The following is a 20,457-nucleotide window of genomic DNA, read 5'->3' on the forward strand; positions in this document are numbered from 1 at the left end:
GGGATTGCATTGAATGTGTAGATTGCTCTAGGTAGCATTGACATCTTCACAATATTTGTTCTTCCAATCCATGAGCATGGAATGTTTTTCCATTTCTTTGTGTCTTCCTCAATTTCTTTCATGAGTATTTTATACTTTTCTGAGTACAGATTCTTTGCCTCTTTGGTTAGATTTATTCCTAGGTATCTTATGGTTTTGGGTGCAATTGTAAATGGGATCGACTCCTTAATTTCTCTTTCTTCTGTCTTGTTGTTGGTGTATAGGAATGCCACTGATTTCTGTGCATTGATTTTATATCCTGCCGCTTAAGTTCTAGCAGTTTTGGGGTGGAGTCTTTTGGGTTTTCCACATAAAGTATCATATCATCTGCAAACAGTGAGAGTTTGACTTCTTCTTTGCCGATTTGGATGCCTTTTATTTCTTTTTGTTGTCTGATTGCTGTGGCTAGGACTTCTAATAGTATGTTGAATAGCAGTGGTGATAGTGGACATCCCTGCCATGTTCCTGACCTTAGGGAGAAACCTCTCAGTTTTTCCCCATTGAGAATGATATTTGCTGTGGGTTTTTCATAGATGGCTTTTATGATATTGAGGTCTGTACCCTCTATCCCTATACTCTGAAGAGTTTTGATCAAGAAAGAATGCTGTACTTTGTCAAATGCTTTTTCTGCATCTATTGAGAGGATCATATGGTTCTTGTTCTTTCTTTTATTAATGTATTGTATCACATTGATTGATTTGCAGGTGTTGAACCAACCTTGCAGCCCAGGGATAAATCCCACTTTGTCGTGGTGAATAATCCTTGTAATGTACTGTTGGATCCTATTGGCTAGTATTTTGGTGAGAATTTTTGCATCCATGTTCATCAAGGATATTGGTCTGTAATTTTCCTTTTTGATGGGGTCTTTGTCTGATTTTGGGATCAAGGTAATTGGGGCCTCATAAAACGAGTTTGGAAGTTTTCCTTCCATTTCTATTTTTTGGAACAGTTTCAGAAGAATAGGTATTAATTCTTCTTGAAATGTTTGGTAGAATTCCCCTGGGAAGCCATCTGGCCCTGGGCTTTTGTTTGTTTTAAGATTTTTGATGACTGCTTCAATTTCCTTAGTGGTTATAGGTCTGCTCAGGTTTTCTGTTTCTTCCTGGTTCAGTTCTGGTAGTTGATACATCTCTAGGAATGCATCCATTTCTTCCAGATTATCTAATTTGCTGGCATATAGTTGCTCATAATATTTTCTTATAATTGTTTGTATTTCTTTGGTGTTGGTTGTGATTTCTCCTCTTTCATTCATGATTTTATTTATTTGAGTCATTTCTCTTTTCTTTTTGATAAGTCTGGCCAGGGGTTTATCAATCTTGTTAATTTTTTTCCAAGAACCAGCTCCTAGTTTCATTGATCTGTTCTACTGTTCTTTTGGTTTCTAGTTCATTGATTTCTGCTCTGATCATTATTATTTCTCTTCTCCTGCTGGGTTTAAGCTTTATTTGCTGTTCTTTCTCCAGCTCCTTTAGGTGTAGGGTTAGGTTGTGTATTTGAAATCTTCCTTATTTCTTGAGAAAGGCTTGTATTGCTATATACTTTCCTCTTAGGACTGCCTTTGCTGCATCCCAAAGATTTTGAACCTTTGTGTTTTCATTTTCATTTGTTTCCATGAATTTTTAAAAATTCTTCTTTAATTTCCTGGTTGACCCATCCATTCTTTAGAAGGATGCTCTTTAGCCTCCATGTATTTGAGTTCTTTCCGACTTTCCTCTTGTGGTTGAGTTCTAGTTTCAAAGCATTGTGGTCTGAAAATATGCAGTGAATGATCCCAATCTTTTGGTATTGGTTGAGACATGATTTGTGGCCTAGGTTATGATCTATTCTGGAGAATGTTCCATGGGCACTAGAGAAGAATGTGTATTCTGTTGCTTTGGGATGGAATGTTCTGATTCTATCTGTGAAGTCCATTTGGTCCAGTGTGTCACTTAAGTCTTTATTTCCTTGTTGATCTTTTGCTTAGATGATCTGTCCATTTCAGTGAGGGGGGTGTTAAAATCCCCCACTATTATTGTATTGTTGTTGATGTTTTTTTGCTTTTGTTATTAATTGGCTGCTCCCATGTTAGGGGCATAGATATTTACAATTGTTAGATCTTCTTGTTGGATAGAACCTTTAAGTAGGATATAGTGTCCTTCCTCATCTCTTATTACAGTCTTTGGTTTAAAATCTAATTTGTCTGATATAAGGATTGCCACCCCAGCTTTCTTTTGGTGTCCACTAGCATGGTAAATGGTTTTCCATCCCCTCACTTTCAATCTGGGGGTGTCTTTGGGTCTAAAAGGAGTCTCTTGCAGACAGCATATCGATGGGTCTTGTTTTTTTATCCAGTCTGATAGCCTGTGTCTTTTGATTAGGGCATTTAGCCCATTTACATTCAAGGTAACTATTGAAAGAGATGAATTTAGTGCCATTGTATTGCCTGTAAGGTGACCGTTACTGTATATTGTCTGTGTTCCTTTCTGGTCTATGTTACTTTTAGGCTCTCTCTTTGTTTAGAGGGCCCCTTTCAATATTTCTTGTAGGGCTGGTTTCGTGTTTGCAAATGCCTTTAGTTTTTGTTTGTCCTGGAAGCTTTTTATCTCTCCTTCTATTTTCAGTGACAGCCTAGCTGGATATATTCTTGACTGCATATTTTTCTCATTTAGTCCTCTGAATATATCATGCCAGTCCTTTCTGGCCTGCCAGGTCTCTGTAGATAGGTCTGTTGCCAATCTAATGTTTCTACCATTGTAGGTTACAGATTTCTTGTCCTGAGCTGCTTTCAGGATTTTCTCTTTGTCTCTGAGACTCATAAGTTTTACTATTAGATGTTGGGGTGTTGACCTATTTTTATTGATTTTGAGAGGGGTTCTCTGTGCCTCCTGGATTTTGATGCCTGTTTCCTTCCCCAAATTGGGGAAGTTCTCTGCTATAATTTGCTCCAATATACCTTCTGCCCCTCTCTCTCTTTCTTCTTCTGGGATCCCAATTATTCTAATATTGTTTCGTCTTCTGGTATCGCTTATCTCTCGAATTCTGCCCTCGTGATCCAGTAGTTGTTTATCTCTTTTTTTCTCAGCTTCTTGATTTTCCATCATTTGGTCTTCTATACCACTAATTCTCTCTTCTGCCTCATTTATCCTAGCAGTTAGAGCTTCCATTTTTTATTGCACCTCATTAATAGCCTTTTTGATTTCGTCTTGGTTAGATTTTAGTTCTTTTATTTCTCCAGAAAGGGTTTCTCTAATATCTTCCATGCTTTTTTCAAGCCCAGCCAGTATCTTTAAAAATCGTCATTCTGAACTCTAGTTCCGACATCTTACTAATGTCCATATTGATCAGGTCCCTGGCAGTCGGTACTGCCTCTTGTTCTTTTTTTTTGAGGTGATTTTTCCTGTCTTGTCATTTTGTCCAGAGGAGAATAGATGAATGAGAGAACAAAATGCTAACAGGGTCACAACGACCCCAGAAAAACATACACTAAACAAATCAGAAGAGACCTGAAACCAGGGGAAAAGAAAGGGAAAGAAAGAAAAAAGAAAAAAAAAGAAAAAGATAAAAAACAAACAAACAGACAAACAAAAAAACAACAGAATATGACCAAATATGATCAGGCTTGTGCATAGATCAGTGCCATACACTAGATTTTTGGTGTGTTAGAAGAAAGTGCCTCCCAAAATTTTAAAGAAAGAAAAACTTATATATGTACAAAAATAAGGGTTAATATGATGAAGGGATGGAATATGACTGTAAAGACTAAAATTATAAAAGATTTTATAAAAGGAATTGATAAGACGTTGATTGAAAAAAGAAAGAAGAGGATTTAAAATAAAAAAGGGAGAGAATGTGATCAGGCAGGAGACTAAAACAAAGCCATACACTAGAGATTTAGGGTATATTTTGGTCTGTTAGATGAAACTGTATCCCAAAATTTTAAAGAGAGAACAACTTATATAAATATATATACCAAAAATGAGGTTAACTACTATGAAGAGATAGAATATGACTCTAAAAATGAAAAATAAAAAAGATTTTTTAAAAAAGGGATTGATAAGATGTTGGTTGAAAAAGGGAAAAAGAAAAATTTAAAAAAAGAAAAAGAAAATTTAAAAAATTAACTTTCAATAGGGGGGAAAAAGCCATGAATTCTATGTGCTGTATTCCCCTAGCGCGGGAGTTCTGCCATTCTCATTGATCGGTAAACTTGGTCTTGGCGGGCTGTTCTTGCTGATCTTCTGGGGGAGGGGGCCTGTTGCTGCCCTTGCCTGGTCCAGGCTAAGTAATCTGCTCGGGGTTGCTCTTGGGAGCTTTTGTTCCCTGCAAGCTTTCCGTACAGATTTGGAGGATGAGAGTGAAAACTGCGGCCTTCCAATCTCCACCCCGGAGGAGCCGAGAACTCAGGGCCCCGCTCCTCAGTGAACCCCCAGAGAAAAGCAGTCAGTCACTCCCATCTCCCTGGTCTCCGGCCACACTCTGTGCTCACCCGGCCTGTGACCGAGCGTTTCTATCTCTGGCACCCGACCCCGCGTGGAGTCTCCAAACCCAGCAGATCTCTGCAGTGCGCTCCCGTGCCACTCCTCCCAGGGGAGGAAGGGGAGTCTCCCCGGACCTGCCGCTTGTTGGGTCCCTGCTGGAGGAGCAGTAGCCTGACTGTGCCGTGGATCATGGTTTAGGCAGCCCTGAACTGAGAGTCCACTCCTCGGCTCCATCTCTGCAGCCGGCTTCCCCACTGTGATACCTGGGAGCTCTGTCGCACTCAGGCACCCCTGGTTTTCCTGTTACCCTGAGGGCCCTGAGACAGACCACACTGTCCCAGTGGGGGTTCCACCCCCTGCTTAGCCACTGGACGGAGGCCCCCTCCCCCACCATCTATCTTCCCGAATATCACCTCGGATTCACTTCTCCCCATGTCCTACCTTCCAGAAAGTGGTCGCTTTTCTGTTCAGAGAGTTGTTGCTATTCTTTTCTCTGATCTCCTTGAGTTCGTAGGTGTTCAGAATGGTTTGATCCCTATCCAGCTGAATTCCTGAGACCAGTCGAAATTTAGGCCTCCTACTCCTCCGCCATATTGCTCCCCCCCACCATCGATTTAAAGTCCAAGACGTACCTCTTAGAATTATAGATGATGTTAGTGGAAACAGTATCAAGATTATATAGCATGACTTCCCCTCAAGGAATCTCCCTTTGTCACCTTAAGGGCTAAGTCAAAAGGCTGTTTGAATGAAGTTGATTGTTATAAGAATGTGAAATTTTTTATCACAAAATCGCCACAGAAACTTGTTATGAGCTCTCCCAGGGTATTCTCCAAAAAACCCAGAGGTGAGATGGAATTTCATCTCATCTGGTCCAAATCACCTCAAAAATAAAGACAAACTTGAACTTTTACCTGAACCTGATGCCTTTGAACTGACCACAAATCAGGTGACTACATAACTGCCCTGGACAAGGAACAGGGCAAGGGTGTGGTATGGAGGACTGGGGCTGAAGCTCAGACCTCATGATTCTGTGTCTATGTGGCTACATATATGACTTTGGGCAATTGTTGCCTTTACCACATGGCAAGTCATCATCATTTCCCCTAAGGAAGTTGTGATAGAATGCCTGCCTGTCTGCTTTATGGGGGGCTCTTTGAAAAGCCCAAATAAGATGTGTTTGAAGTACTTGGCTAGTTGAACAGTTTCACACAAAGAAAGTGGAAATTCTGAATACAAGTTTAGGAGACATCATACAAAAAGTATACAAAAATCATTCTAAGTTTACAAAAATAATATTAATTAATGAAACTATGAACTTCTAAAGAAAGAATAAGCATAAAGAAACAATTTACAATGTCCTAAAACCAAGGGGAGCCACACCTCCCACTGAGGAACCACACAAAAGAAGTCAGTTTCTGTGGAATCAGCCAAGACAGGGATATCAATAATCAGAACAATGCAAACAATGCTATGTTTTAAATTTGATCCAGATTTGATATAATCATACGCAAGAAATGGCTTTACTGCAGTAAAATATATGGGGTCTTACAGATGAAACTTAGATGTTAGGAGCTACGTAATTTTGAACTTTCAGCTACATTTGTCAAGGACTCACCAGAGCCATAAGGTGGGGAATGCAATAATTCTTCTGAAGCATTGCAGCTGCTGAAATGCAGACAGATGGAATTTCTGCACTCTCTAATATAACACAGAAACAATCTCAACAATAGGATAAACACTTATGCCTTGCAAATTTTCTCTCAACCCTAGAGAGAGGATATTGTATAGACTGGCCAGTAAAATCTTAGTGTTTTGGATTCTCATTTTATATCTGGTTTCCTGTGTCCCTTGTAGAAGTCTATATTTGTAGGTATAGGAATGAAGTTCTGTGCTGAATCTTCTAAGGCTCTTTGAAATATAAATGTGTTTCATATTTTGGCAGTTGAAGTCCACAGATGTCCTTTGTATTGATACTGAAATGGTGGCATGTAATGGAAAACCAGACCTTTGTTATTGATCTTATGATGATTACGCATGAAGTGCCATCATAAGAAACTTAACTAAATCAACTAGTACTTACTGTTCAGCAAATCAGAATTCTGATTTCCTTGATAGCATTGGAAAATAATTTATTAATTGCATTTTTTTCTTTGCTTTTTGGCGATATATGGTGCTTCACTGAGATTAAGTTAACTTTTCACCATCATCTATTAACTAAGAATCTCCTGAGTGCCCGTCACTCTCCTAGGGCCCAGGAACATGGGAAATGTGAGAGACATGGGCTTCCCTGCCTGGAGCATTCAGCCTGTACTTTTCCGTATTTCTAATTCTGAGTTAAAATATTCTGTATTTCTTGGTTCCCTTTAGTTGACAGGGTTCATCTCATCAAGGAATACATCGTTCAGGGAGCAGTGACAGTGAGCAGGCAGCTGACCACATATGTGATCACACTAGCTTGTATGGAGGGACGGAGACAAGAGACACAGAAATCTTCAAGGGCTGTATTTATTTACTGTTATTCTGAATTGAGAACTCATGAAAAAACTAGGTTTTTTTTCAGATTAAAAAAGTAAAACATCATGAAAGCCAGTAGCATGCCGCCACCCTGCACTTTCCCACTGCCTTGCTGAAGCCAGCAGGTGCACACAGTTCACATATGGGATGCTCCTTAATCACCGGGCTCTGGTCATGAGGGGAGCATTCCTGGGTACCACAGGACTGTACCTACTGGAGAGAGAGTTCTTGGCAGGCTAGATATATGCACCCCTGTGTTTATTGCAGCATTATTTACAATAACCAAAATATGGAAGCAACCGAAGTATCTATCCACAGATGAAATGGATACAAAAGATGTGCTGTATATATACAATTGAATATTACTCAGCCGTAAAAAAGAATGAAGTCTTACTATTTGCAACAAGATGGATAGATCTAGAGAGTATAATGCTAAGTGAAGTAAGTCAGAGAAAGACACCTATGATTTCATTCATATGTGGAAACTAAGAAACAGAACAAATGAACAAAGAAAAAAAAGCGAAACAAAAAAACACTCAAATATGAGAAATAAATTGGTGGTTACTAAAAGGGAGGTGGGCGGGATGGGTGAAATAGATGAAGGAGATTAAGAGTACACTTCTCGTGATAAACACTGAGTAATGTATAGAATTGTTGGATCACTATATTGTACCTGAAAGTAATATATGTTATATACTTGTAATATATTTCACTACAGGGCAGGGTGTCTCTAGGCTTGGTTCAAGCACACAATTGACTCTTTTTACCGTAACTTTTTCTGTGCAACATTGAGTAGCGTTTTAGAAGGAGAGGATTGTGGGGTTTTTTGTTGTTGTTGTTGTTTTTTTAATGTTTGTTCAACTAATAGCACTTCGTTTTTAAATACTTTGCAGTCATTAAAAAAAAATACTCACGTTTTGTATTTCCCCCCCACATAAGTTGTGCAACTGATAAGGCTCCCCTCTTCTGCTCTGAGCATGGAAACCTCTCACGCAGCAAGCCCACTGGGGAGTTTTCTTTCGCTTTTCTCAGGCCAAGGCTCTTTGTATCCTTCCCAGGTAATTTCACAATTAATGTCCTACAGGGCCCAAGAAAACCCTGTGAGGGGATTTGGAAACAAATCTTGAATAGCAAGGAGGGTGTTCTTGCTGTTCTTTGTTTCTCCTGACTTTTGAAGGAAAAAGGCTTATTCTGACATGGTCTCCCTGCCCTTCTTTTCCAGCGCTCTGCGGAGGGGGCGAGAGCTTTCTGTGCGCCAGCGGGCTCTGCGTGCCCAGGAAGCTGCAGTGCAATGGGCACAACGACTGTGACGACTGGAGCGACGAAGCGCATTGCAGTAGGCGCGGGGGCGCGGGGGCGGTGTCCGGGGCCGGGGCCTGGAAACCGAAACCATTCCGCTGTCAGACCCTGACAACCGCCGGGCGTTGGCGTAGGCTACTGTTAGTTTGCCTTTCTGACGGGAGCAAACGCGGGGCCCCCAGTGTGTTTGCGCACCTTTCAAAGGCGCGATTCCGTTAGGAACTCAAGAGCCGGAGGTCGCAGTGGAAACGAGTTTTGCATCAACTGGCTTAAAATTGGAGGGAGGTTTTTTATTTATTTTGTTTGGGTGAGGCTTTTGTTTTTGTTTTGAAAGCTTAATGAGTCGAAAGGTCAGCTTTTTTAAACAGGACATTTTCTTTTTTTTTTTTTAAAGGACATTTTCAGTAGGCAAATGTTTCACCCGCCTGATCCTTAACATTCCTGACACAGCATATGCAAAGCCTCTTGTTTGTTTATGCTTTCTCTAAACCTGGCGATAGTCCATGGTGCTAACTACTTTAAATCCATGGATTGAGAGATTCAGCCATAAACATCGTCAATTGATTTACTATGGATTTGAATAGTTGTTTTGATTGAATTGGTCGGTGGTTTGTCTAATGCTGTCCTAATCTGCTTGGGCTGCCATATAAAATACCACAGACCGCACAGTTTAAACAGGAGAAATTTATTCTCCTATGGTTCTGGAGGCCGGAGAGTCTAAGGTCAAGATCAACGAGGTTCAGTTTCTGGTGAGAGTTCTTTTCTTGGCTTCTAGGCAGCTTCCATCTTCCTCTGTGCTCACTTGACCTTGTTGGAGGCGGGGGGGGGGGGGGGGGGGGGAAGGTCTCCTCCTCTCCTTTTAAGGGTACTATTAGATTAGGGCCCCACCTTTATGGCCTCATTTAACCTTTAGCACCTCCTTACAGGTCCTGTCTCCACATAGTTATTTGGGGGTTAAGACGTTAACATACGCATTTTGGGAGAACATAAACATTCTGTCCATAACATATATATATATAATATATATAAATATAATATATATAAAATATATTCAGCTTTCAAGTTGTTTTACACTTACGCAACAGATGAGAAGGAAAAATTAGCGTCAATAATGCATTGTAGGATTTGCCTCCAAAGCAGAGCCACATGCAGTTGTGTTCTAATTACTTTTTAATGGTTATATGATGAGCAAAAATTACCATGGGAAAAGCTGTGTTTTACTCCCTATAGGAGTTGCCAAGGCTGTATGAGAGCTCATAATTGTTGACCTTAATTGAAAGGTTCTTATGGTCTGTTTGCCAGGTGAAACACGTCTTCTTCCATGTGAAGGGCTAGAATGCTTATCTATCATAAGTTTTGAAAGGCATTATATTATGATAATATTTTAGGTCAGTGTTCCCCAAACTGATGTTCCATAGTGCCTGAGCCATGAAAATTGCTTGAGAAAAAAGTAAGTTTGAGAAATGCTATCAAATCTACTTTTTAGAGAGTTGCAATACATATTCACATATTAAAAGTTCTGAGAAATGCTGCAATTTTATAAAAGACATACTCATTTTGCTTAACTTGGTATTTCCTCAAAATTATTTGTTCATATATACTCTCACCTCTATTTATTTATTGTTCATTAATTCTTTTTTTTTTTTTTCATTTCGTGTAATATGTAGCCTCCTGTGGAATTTCAGATATGCCACCATATCTTGGAAATGTTTTCACTAAGACATTTGTTTTTATAATTTGGAATTCTCTCTTCAGAAAAACCTGTAGCATATGATTTTACATGAAAAACATTTTCATAAGACGTATACTTACATTGGGGAGAATTGCTGTGGACTTAGGAGGGAATATTTTTATAGAGCACCCGCAGTAGGGAATTTAAAATGGTTCAATAGAATTATATCCAATTTATGGGAAATGTGGTGGAATCTTTTCCTTATCTCCCAATATGGCCCATGAGAGATTATTAAAGTTCTGTATGTGCCTCTGCCCCAGTGGTTGGGCCAACACTGGCTCATCATTATGTTCCTTCATTGCACCCAGCGCATCGAGCATTGCACTTTAAACAGTAAGAGATTGCTGCCACTTGGGTTGAATTGAATTGGAAGGAGTAAATTTTCCTAGTCAGTGACTGAACAAACAAGGTATTACTACTACTCTGTAAGGTATATAGCACGTCCTCGGAGCTGAAGAGTTCATTAAGGAAGATAATGGGCTTTCCTCATGAGCATACTTTTAACACCCATGTGGTTTGGTCAGTTGAGGAAATAAAATACATCCCTTCAGAAAATTTGTCTGTGAAAATGCTTCGTTACATCTTGAAAGCTTCCCGTGCAATTCTGTCCAAACTTACAAGGGCATTCGACTCTGAGTTTTAACATTCAGTGCCTGTGGTATTGTAGTCATTTATTGAGGGTGCCACGCTCCCACTGTCACCACCCTGTGGTGAAGGAATAGTGTAAGTCTGAAATAGGGCATGGATGCAAATCAGAGCGTGAATGCAGCCTACATACGCCTGAGGGGAGAAGCAAGTTTTGCTGGGCATTCCTAATGAGAAGCAGAAGGATATGCCAGCTCCCAGGGTGCTGGCAGGTATGGGAGGAGGAGGACTGCCTTCAAAGAAAGGAAGAGAAGGAATTATTATTTGTGGGTCTCCTAATCAACTATGCTAGAAGCATCTATTTACATGATTTGATTTAATTTTTAGCTAAGGATGTATTACCCTTTTTATACAGATGCAGAGCTGAGGTTGAGAGTCATGAATGAATTTGCCAGTGGTTCAGAGTGCAAGAGTTGAACCTGGTCCTCTATTATTTGTTTGTTTGTTTCTATTGAAGTGTAATTGACACACAATGTTATATTAGTTTTAGGTGTGCAACACAGTGATTCGACAGTTCTGTACGTTACTCAGTGCTTACCACAATGTAGTCACCATCTGTCCCCATACAGTATTGTCGACTATATTCCCTATGCTGTACTTTTCATCCCCATAACTTATTTGTCACTGGAAGTTGTACCTCTTACTCCCCTTCACCTATTTCCACCCATCCCCTCACCCCTTCCCCTCTGGCAATCACCAGTTTTTTCTTTGTATGTGAGTCTGTTTCTGCTTCTGTTTCTGTTTGTTTGTTTTGTTTTCTAGATTCCACATATAAATGAAATCATTTGGTATTTGTCCTTCTCTGTCTGACTTATTTCATTTAGCATAATACCCTCAAGGTCCACCCATGTTGTCGCAAATGGCAAGATCTCATTCTTGTTCATGTAAGTTCAGACTTGGTGAACAGTTACCTTCTGATCATTTTTATGAGAGGAAAATATTTATTTTGGATGCTCTATGACACTTCGGCAGATAATTGTTTATTACACCGGTAAGCCAAGTATCAGGAAGCCCCACCTGCAGGGATCCTAAATCAGTTGTTGTAGAGTTGGAGCCCAGCTTCCTTTGCAAAACTGCCCAGGTAGTTCTAACATGCAGCCAGATTTGAGGCCACTGGACTAGAGGGTGTCTGGTGTGTCTTTTGTTACTCACATTCTATGATCTTTTGATTCTACAACCAGCTCTAGAATGGTGTCTGGTACATAGCTGGTGCTTAGCACATGAATAATCGCTGTCACAAAACAGCTTCAAGGAAAATGGTTATCACAAAGAAAAGAGCTGCCACGAAATCCACACATTCTAAGCCACATGAAATCACTGTCAAATACTTTTGGAAATCATTTGCTCGAATTTGGGGTATAATTGGTTGACTTATATTTTAGTATAATTATACTACGTATTATACTAATTATACTACATACTAATTATGCTGTGTTAACTACTTATTCTAAGTACAATTAATTATACTAATTACCACAAAGTGTAGTGATTACTCCTGTAATCTCTTGAGTCGGGCTGCCTGGGTTCCTATCTCTTTTTTACCATTTCCTGCTTCTGTGAACCTGGGCAAGTCTCCATCTCTCTGGGCCTCCGTATCCTCATCAGTAAAATAAGACAATAGCAGTAGCTGTCTCTAGAACTCTTGTGCAGAATAACGAACGTTTGCCTATGTAGCACATAGACCATTGTCTGTCTGACATGCAATAATGCTGAAAGAGTGCCAGGATTTATGGTGCTGTTGTGGTTATTGCAATCTTATTCACCGCATCTCCCCTCCCTTCCACACACCCCCTACCTCACCTCCATCCCCCCCTCCCCAGTGCCTCTTACCTCCAAGCTGTAAAGGATGACCACTGGAAGTCATAGGGACAGCTGATAAAGGTCAGGGGATATTTTGCAGAGGAAACAAACACTAAAATAGCCACAATAGCTTTATTTATTTATTTATTTAATAGATTTTTATTTATTTATTTTAGGGGGGAAGGAGCAGAGGGAGAGGGAGGGAGGGAGAAGCAGACTCCCCGCTGAATGTGGAGCCAGATGAGGGGCTGGATCTCATGACCCTGAGATCATGACCTGAGCTGAAACCAAGAGTCAGATGCATAACCAACTGAGCCACCCAGGCGCCCCAAATATCTGCAACAGTTTTTAAAACCAGCACCACATGAAGCTATTTTAGAAAGGAGGCAACCCAGGGGCGCCTGGGTGGCTCAGTTGGTTGGGCGACTGCCTTCAGCTCAGGTCATGATCCTGGAGTCCCGGGATCGAGTCCCACATCGGGCTCCCTGCTCAGCAGGGAGTCTGCTTCTCCCTCTGACCCTCCTCCCTCTCATGCTCTCTGTCTCTCATTCTCTCTCGCAAATAAATAAAATCTTAAAAAAAAAAAAAGAAAGAAGGCAACCCAAACAGCACAAAATAAAAACTGATATTCTAGGTGATGTTTCTGAATCACTAAAAATGACCGCATTTACTATATTGTTTTCACTAAGGCAGGGATGCAAGTAAATACCAGAAATATTTCTATCAAAATAATAAAAAGGAGAATATTACATTCTACACTAAAGGAGGAAGCTTCAGATGTCTGGAAAATTCACTTCTGTTTAGTAGCAATCCGTTACAGGTATCGATAAAACTATTGAATATTCTTGAATTCCTGCTATGTGAAGCATGTTCTAGATACCCAGGTAATATAAAGACTGTTAAGACATGGTTTCTTTCTTCATGAATCTTTGAGCCTAATCAGAGAAATAACATATAAACATGGAGATCATTGAATATGGTACTTCAGAGCAAAAATAATGGAGGAGATGTCACAAAGAAAAATATTGGTATAAACAAAAAGATAGGAGTGGTAAGTCCTTTGAGTATAGATGAGGGCAGGATTATGAGGAGTTATATTGGTGTGGAGAAAGCTGATGGAAAGATGGGACTAAAACTAGGCCGTGGACACAGGTGATGTTTAGAAAAGCTAACTCAGTGGTTCACAAGTGAGGGCAGTTTTGCCCCCCCAGGGGACATTTTGTAATGTATGGAGACATACTTGATTGTCACAGTGTGGAGTTTGGACGAGGTGTTACTGGCATTTAGTGGGTAGAGACGAGAGATGCTGTTCAACATCCTACAGTGCACACGACAGTCCTCACAATAAAGAATTACCCACTCCAAATTGTCAGTAGTACTGCTGTGGAGAAGTCTTCCTTCAGGGCTAGAAGTCAATAGTCAAAAGCACCCAGGGAGTCAAGAAACCCGAGTAACTGTAGTGAGCTAGGCAACAGTGGGCAGACCATGTAACTCTCTGGTCATCTCAAAATGAGGGCGCCTCTGGGTGGAAATTGAGCCTCCATACTTGAATCTTGAGTTGAGGCAACACAATTATGTTTATAGACTCATAGAGACTGAGCTAAATGAATGAAGCTCTTGATAAAAGGTTTTCTGTTCTTTAGTTGTCTCCTTTAATTTAGTGATAATCTTGAGTGGGGAAAATGTTAATAGTGTAAGATGCCAAACTGAAATGAATATCAACATGCAAGAACTTCAGAAGTAACATTTTGCATCAGGTACTCATTAAGAAGAAAAATCTGTATCTAGAAAAACATCTACCTTAGGTTATGTAAAATTATGCTTATACTGAGCAAGAAAGTCATAGCAAAAAGCTTTTGAAAATTTTGATTTGTTGGCCCTAAATTGTGCTGACATCTCTTCAATTCAAATAAACATTTATTCCAATAAAAGGAGGCACTGTGATCTTTGCTATTTGCTATTCATTTCTGCCGTGCAGTGCCTCCAGTTAAGGTTTTGTGTGTTTACAAGTAAACCATAATAATGGAAAGTTGAATCTGCACCTGTGTGAATAAGGAGTTTTTAAAAATGCTTGAGTCATCTCCACTTACGAAATAAATGTTTATTTTGATGAAATAATTTAATAAATGACAGCATTCATTTAAAAAATATCTACAACAAGGTGTTTTAATATGAATTAGCAAGGTTTTCAGAATGGGCCTCACAGAGGGGTTGCATGAATCTTTAGAAATTTTTGGCGTGTTCAAAGGTTAATCAGATTCTAAAAGGACTATTTGATTCCCCAGTCTTACCATCAAAAAAAAAAAAAAAAAAAAAAAGCACCCTCCCAAAAAAAAAAAAAAAAATTAACTCATATGGTTTAAAATATGTCACCCCTCCACCCCACCCCCTCCCCTGGGGAACGCAAATAGTTTTGCACTGATGGTCAGATTGAGGCCCTGGTTATTGCTGATGCTAGCATACTGATTCAAAATTTCCCACAAGAGTAGTTTAGATGAAAAAAAAACAAAACAGAAATCAAAAAGACCTTTTGAAACTTCCCAAGGAAATGTGTATATTTTGATGCACAAATTCCTCAACCCTGCTCGGTGGGCAGGAGAACCAATGTTGTAAACTTTCTTGACTCAGGGAGCACTGAGTGCAGCAGTTGCCTGGCGGCAGTGGGGTGCAGGGTGGAGAGTTAGCGCCCTCTGCTGAATGGGAGGAAATAGTACTGTCGAGGTGAAAACTGGGACCTCTACTTAGTTCTTTATTTTCCCTTATGATGGTCATCCTTGTGATTAAAATTATTCAGCCTGGGGGAAATAAAAAATTAAAAGTACTTACAAAGTTCTGCATGTGTATAAGTGTGAGCATATGTGTAGCACACGTATGTGTATGTTGTTCACATACACACCCTGTTTAATGTAGGCACTGAACAGATGGTCCCTAAGGCTTGTTACACTTTTAAAGTGATGTGATTCTAAAAGTATTTAAGTAGCTTCTTAGAAGAATGCTTCAGGAAATAGAAATTTATAATTCATATAAGTAACAAGTAAATATTTTGATGTATGTGGCTAACAGTTTAGCTGATCAATGCCCAAGAATTTTGATAAAGAATTATTATAGGGTTTGGGACGTTTATAGTGAAGAGGTACCCATCACCAGTCGTGTGAGATGCAGACTTATGCTTGAGGAGAAACAATCAGCTAGAATTTAGGAGACTGGACTATTGATCATTAAACTTAATTTACTTTAAATAAGAGAAAAGATAATACATTAAGAAATCTCATTTCTATTAAATGTAGGCTTCTTTACACATATTAACTTAAAACTTTTTTAAAGCTTTATTGAGTACAATATCCATACCATATGTTATCCCATTGATTTTTAGTAAATTTATAGATTTGTATGACCATTATTGCAATCTATTTCTAGAACTTCTTCATCGCCCCTCAAATTTCCCTCCCACCTGTTTGTAGGCAGTCCCCACTCCCAACCCTCCAGCCACAGATAACCACTGCTCTGATTTCTGTCTCTGTAAGTATTCTTTTTCCAGGAATTTCATAAATGGATCATACAATGTGTAGTCTTTGTATCTGGTTTCTTTTATTTAGCATAATGGTTCTGAGGTTCATCTATGCTGTCACACATATCAAAAGTGTCATATTTTTAATGGCTGGATAGTATTTCATCATTTCAGTATTTTATATTTTGATTATTCATTCACCAGCTGGTGAACATTTGGACTGTTTGTAGTCTTTGGCTATTATAAATAATGCTACTATGAACATTTATGTACAAGTCTTTGTGTGGATGTATATTTCCTTTCTCTTGGGTAGCTTTCTAAGGATGGAATTCATAAATTGTATGATAAGGTTATAGTTAACTTTATGAAAAGCCACTGTACTGCTTTCTAAGGTGGCATTATTATTTTACATCCCCACCAACTATATATGAGAGCTTCAGTTTCTCAGAATCCTTGCCAATACTTGGTATTTTTGTTTTTTAAAAATTATTATTATAGCCATCTTAGGGGATATGTAATAGTACCTAATTGTGGTTTTAATTTGCATTTCCTTAATGACTGATTATATTGAGCACCTTTTTACGTGCTTATTAGCTATTTGTATGTCTTCTGTGAATATTTTCTATTCAACTCTTTTGTGTACTTGTAATTGAGTTGTCTTATTATTGAGTGTAGGAGTTCTATGTATACTCTGGATGTAAGTCCTTTATCAGATACATGATTTGCAATACTTATTTCAGTATGAGGTTTGTCTTTTCATTTTCTTAATAGTATCTTTTGAGGCACAAATATATATATTTTTTAAGATTTATTTATTTGTCAGAGAGAGAGCACAAGCAGGGGGAGTGGCAGGCAGAGGGAGAATTAGGCTCCCTGCTGAGCAAGGAGCCAGATGAGGGACTCGATCCCAAGACCCTGAAATCATGACCTGAGCCGAAGGCAAATGCTCAACCTACTGAGCCACCCAGGCATCCCACAAATATATTTCTTTAATAAAGTCCATTTGTTACTATTTTTTAATTGCTTGTGCTTTTGTTGTTGTAGCTAAGAATTTGTTACATCCAAGAATTCTTCCAAGGTCAAAAAGATTTTTTTCCTATTTTTTTTTCTTGAGGCTTTATAATTTTAGCTCTTACACTGAAGTCCGTGATCCACTTTGAGATAATCTTTTGTAAGTTTTGAGGTAAAAGCCAGACTTTACAATTGTCCCAACACCATTTGTTGAAGAGTATTATTTTTCCATTGAATTGTGTTGGCATCTTACACATATTCATTTACATTACACACATTTATTAATCTCTTCCCCAAAACCCTATTAAGTAATTGACCTTATCCTAATTTCATAAATCAATTTGAAGATTCATAGATTTTAACTAATACACCTAAGTTCCCACAGCTGGTAGATGGCAGAACCAGGAGACCCAAGTATCTGGTTTACCCAAGTACAAGAAATATCTTATTAAAATTTCATCACATGTTGCTTACTTCAATATAAAACCTTAAGCTCCTTGAGGTCAGATATCACTTAGTCTTATCTTGCCACTGTAATCTAGTCCAGTATTGCTTGAGGGTCCTGTTATGAAACACTCAATTGACTTAAGTGATTTTGTGTGAAAATAACCTTATCATCTCAATAATTTTTTCTCTCAGTTATGTTTGTGCTTATCATTGATAAAACCAGACTTTTATTTTAAAATAACTGCTCACCTTCTATTAAAAGTCATTCATTCTGTATGAACATGAACTTCATTAGGAACTATGGTGAGTTGAGAGTGCCTGTGCTCATAGTTGACTATAAAGGAGCTTTCGGGTAACATAAAGTGGATCTCAGATAAAGACTTTCAGACAGTGATAGAAGTATTGGCTTGGAAGCCAGAGGGTCCTAGTCCTGGCTCTGCAGTCACTTGTTATGTGACCTTGAGCAAGACCTTGGATCTCTCTGTACCACAGTCTCCTCACTGGTACAACAGTAGATGTGGACCTGGTTACCATTATGATTTGCCTCCCAGGATATGCTTTTGTTAAATGAAGTACTGTTTCAACACCCTGTTCTGCTCTGATGACACATCAGTGGCTCCTCTTATGTACAGATTGCAGTGAGAATATGTTCCACTGTCACACGGGCAAGTGCCTTAATTACAGCCTTGTGTGTGATGGATACGATGACTGCGGGGACCTGAGTGATGAGCAGAACTGTGGTAAGTAGCATTGTCTCCCTAAGGTTTTCATTGAAAGTTACAGAAATGTGTAACCCAGAACCCATAGCCCATTGTTTGTTAATGTGATTAGAAGATTAAATGACAAGATGGTTGGTTTCTTAATTTTTAGAAAGAGGAGGTTTTTTCAATTACTAGTCTCAGTCATGTCTTATGTGTAAATGTAATATTTCTTATATAAAGTCATAATAAGGAAGTGCTTAAGAAGTAGAGTGGAAAGATGGGTAACAGTTGTTAATATGTTAGTAATTTTTTCTCCTTGAGAGTGTTCTATTTCTTCTTTGGTTAGAGCCAGTGGCTCATGTTTAGATTTTGAGCTCTTGAGCAAAACTTTGCAGACACATATATTGTCGTGTGTCTGATGCCCTTATTATATGCAACCAAAGACCCCTCCTTTAGTTGATTGCCAAGCATGGCAGGGACAACGTCAGTAGAACTGACACCTAGGGTTAGGACAAGCACATTTATTTTATGTACACAATCTGATCTTATCTTTTAAAAAATGAACTTATTTACTAGTTACACGTTCATACCTATAAACATCTTCCTAATTCCCCACCCCAGACCCTGGTAACTACTATTCTACTCCCTGTTTTTACAAATTTGGCTTTTTAAGATTCCACATATAAATGCTATCACACAGTATTTGTCTTTCTCTTTGACTTATCTCACTTAGCATAAACACACACACTGTTCTATGTCCATTATATCTTTTTTTTAAAGATTTTATTTTATTTATTTGACAGAGAGAGACACAGTGAGAGAGGGAACACAAGCAGGGGGCAGTGAGAGAGGGAGAAGAAGGCTTCCCGCCAAGCACATTATATCTTAATATGTAATATTAATATGACTTTGTAATATGAACAACAAGGCAAGCTAAGATGAGGAGGTGCCCTGGAAAAAGGTGTGAAATAATATTTAGCAATTAGAGAATATTGAAGTGGATGTTGGGGAAGAATTAGAGTAATGCCTTGGAGTGGCAAGTCTCAGAAATGGCATACTGGGAAACTAGCTTGTTTCTAGAAGCAGCTGTCCAACTACCTCTCACTGTATCCATAAAAATCTTGGAAATATGTATATGTACAAATCATCCCAGAAGTCACTAGGTAGATACGGATTGCCTTCTGGGACTGAATAACTGTGGGACAAAGAGTGAGAGGCCATTTTAATTTTATACATCACAGACCTTCTAGTTGGAAGAGGCCTTATAGATGATCTAATCCAAGCCCTCCTTTTACCAGTGAGATCACTGGAGAAAAGAGCGGGGGTGGGGGGGAATGTGGGGAACGGGGTGGAAGGCTTGGTAGTTGGACAGGTCAGTGGAGAGGGCCAGGGTATAGTTACTGTGTGATAAAGAATGGTCTTACCACTCAACATATTTCCTCTGAAGATAGTAGGATATCACAAAGTGCGCTCTTAGGGTGATTTTGCCCTATGCAATGGTAATAATTACAACTTTCCCTTAGACCAGTCTCTGCCCCAGCTGCCCATCATTAGCAGGCTGAGCATGTGCTGGTTCTTCTGGTTTCTGCACAGGCATCCCATCTATTGTGTCTTTCTTCTTTTCTCTGCACTCCCATCTTCCATATACCTTACTTAATTCTTCCAATGTGCCTTCTCAGATTCATGGTCACTCTGTGAGTCTGTCAGTGACAGTGGCATTATTCATGGATACTCATAATAGTTCCCCAGTATTGAATCTGTCATTCATGAATCCACACATATCTTTTATTTATTTATCTTTTTTTTTAATTTAAAAGGCGAAAGATTTATGCGATCTGAAGAGAAGCCAGAGTATTTTATTTTTTTTAATTTAGATTCAATTAACCAACATAGAGTACATCATTAGTTTCAGATGTAGTGTTCAGTAATTCATCAGTTGCATATAACACCCAGTGCTCATCACATCAAGTGCCCTCCTTAATGCCCATCACCCAGTTACCCCTCTGCCCCCCCCAGCAACCCTCAGTTTGCTTCGTAGAGTTAAGAGCCTCTCATGGTTGTCTCCCTCTCTGATGACTTCCCATTCAGTTTTCCCTCCCTTCCACTATGATCCTCTGTGCTTATATCCACATATGAGTGAAACTATGGAATTGTCTTTCTCTGATTGACTTATTTCGCTCAGTATTATACCCTCCAGTTCCATCCACATCGATGTAAATGGTAAGTATTCATCCCTTCTGATGGTTGAGTAATGTTCCATTATATATATATATATATATATATATATATATATATATATATATA

At 39.1% G+C, this 20,457-nt stretch overlaps 1 protein-coding gene across 1 annotated transcript in view; it reads left to right on the top strand.

Moving 5' to 3' along the window:
- Window positions 1–20,457, top strand: part of CORIN (corin, serine peptidase) — a 229,131-nt gene that overhangs the window by 139,409 nt on the left and 69,265 nt on the right. Inside the window, exons 6-7 of the mRNA XM_021701616.1 lie at window positions 8,233–8,346; window positions 18,085–18,192. Coding sequence (XP_021557291.1) covers window positions 8,233–8,346; window positions 18,085–18,192 — 222 coding nt within the window. The remainder of the gene's footprint in view (window positions 1–8,232; window positions 8,347–18,084; window positions 18,193–20,457) is intronic.

This window comes from Neomonachus schauinslandi, chromosome 2 (assembly GCF_002201575.2).
Source record: "Neomonachus schauinslandi chromosome 2, ASM220157v2, whole genome shotgun sequence".
Taxonomy (NCBI): Eukaryota; Metazoa; Chordata; class Mammalia; order Carnivora; family Phocidae; genus Neomonachus; species Neomonachus schauinslandi.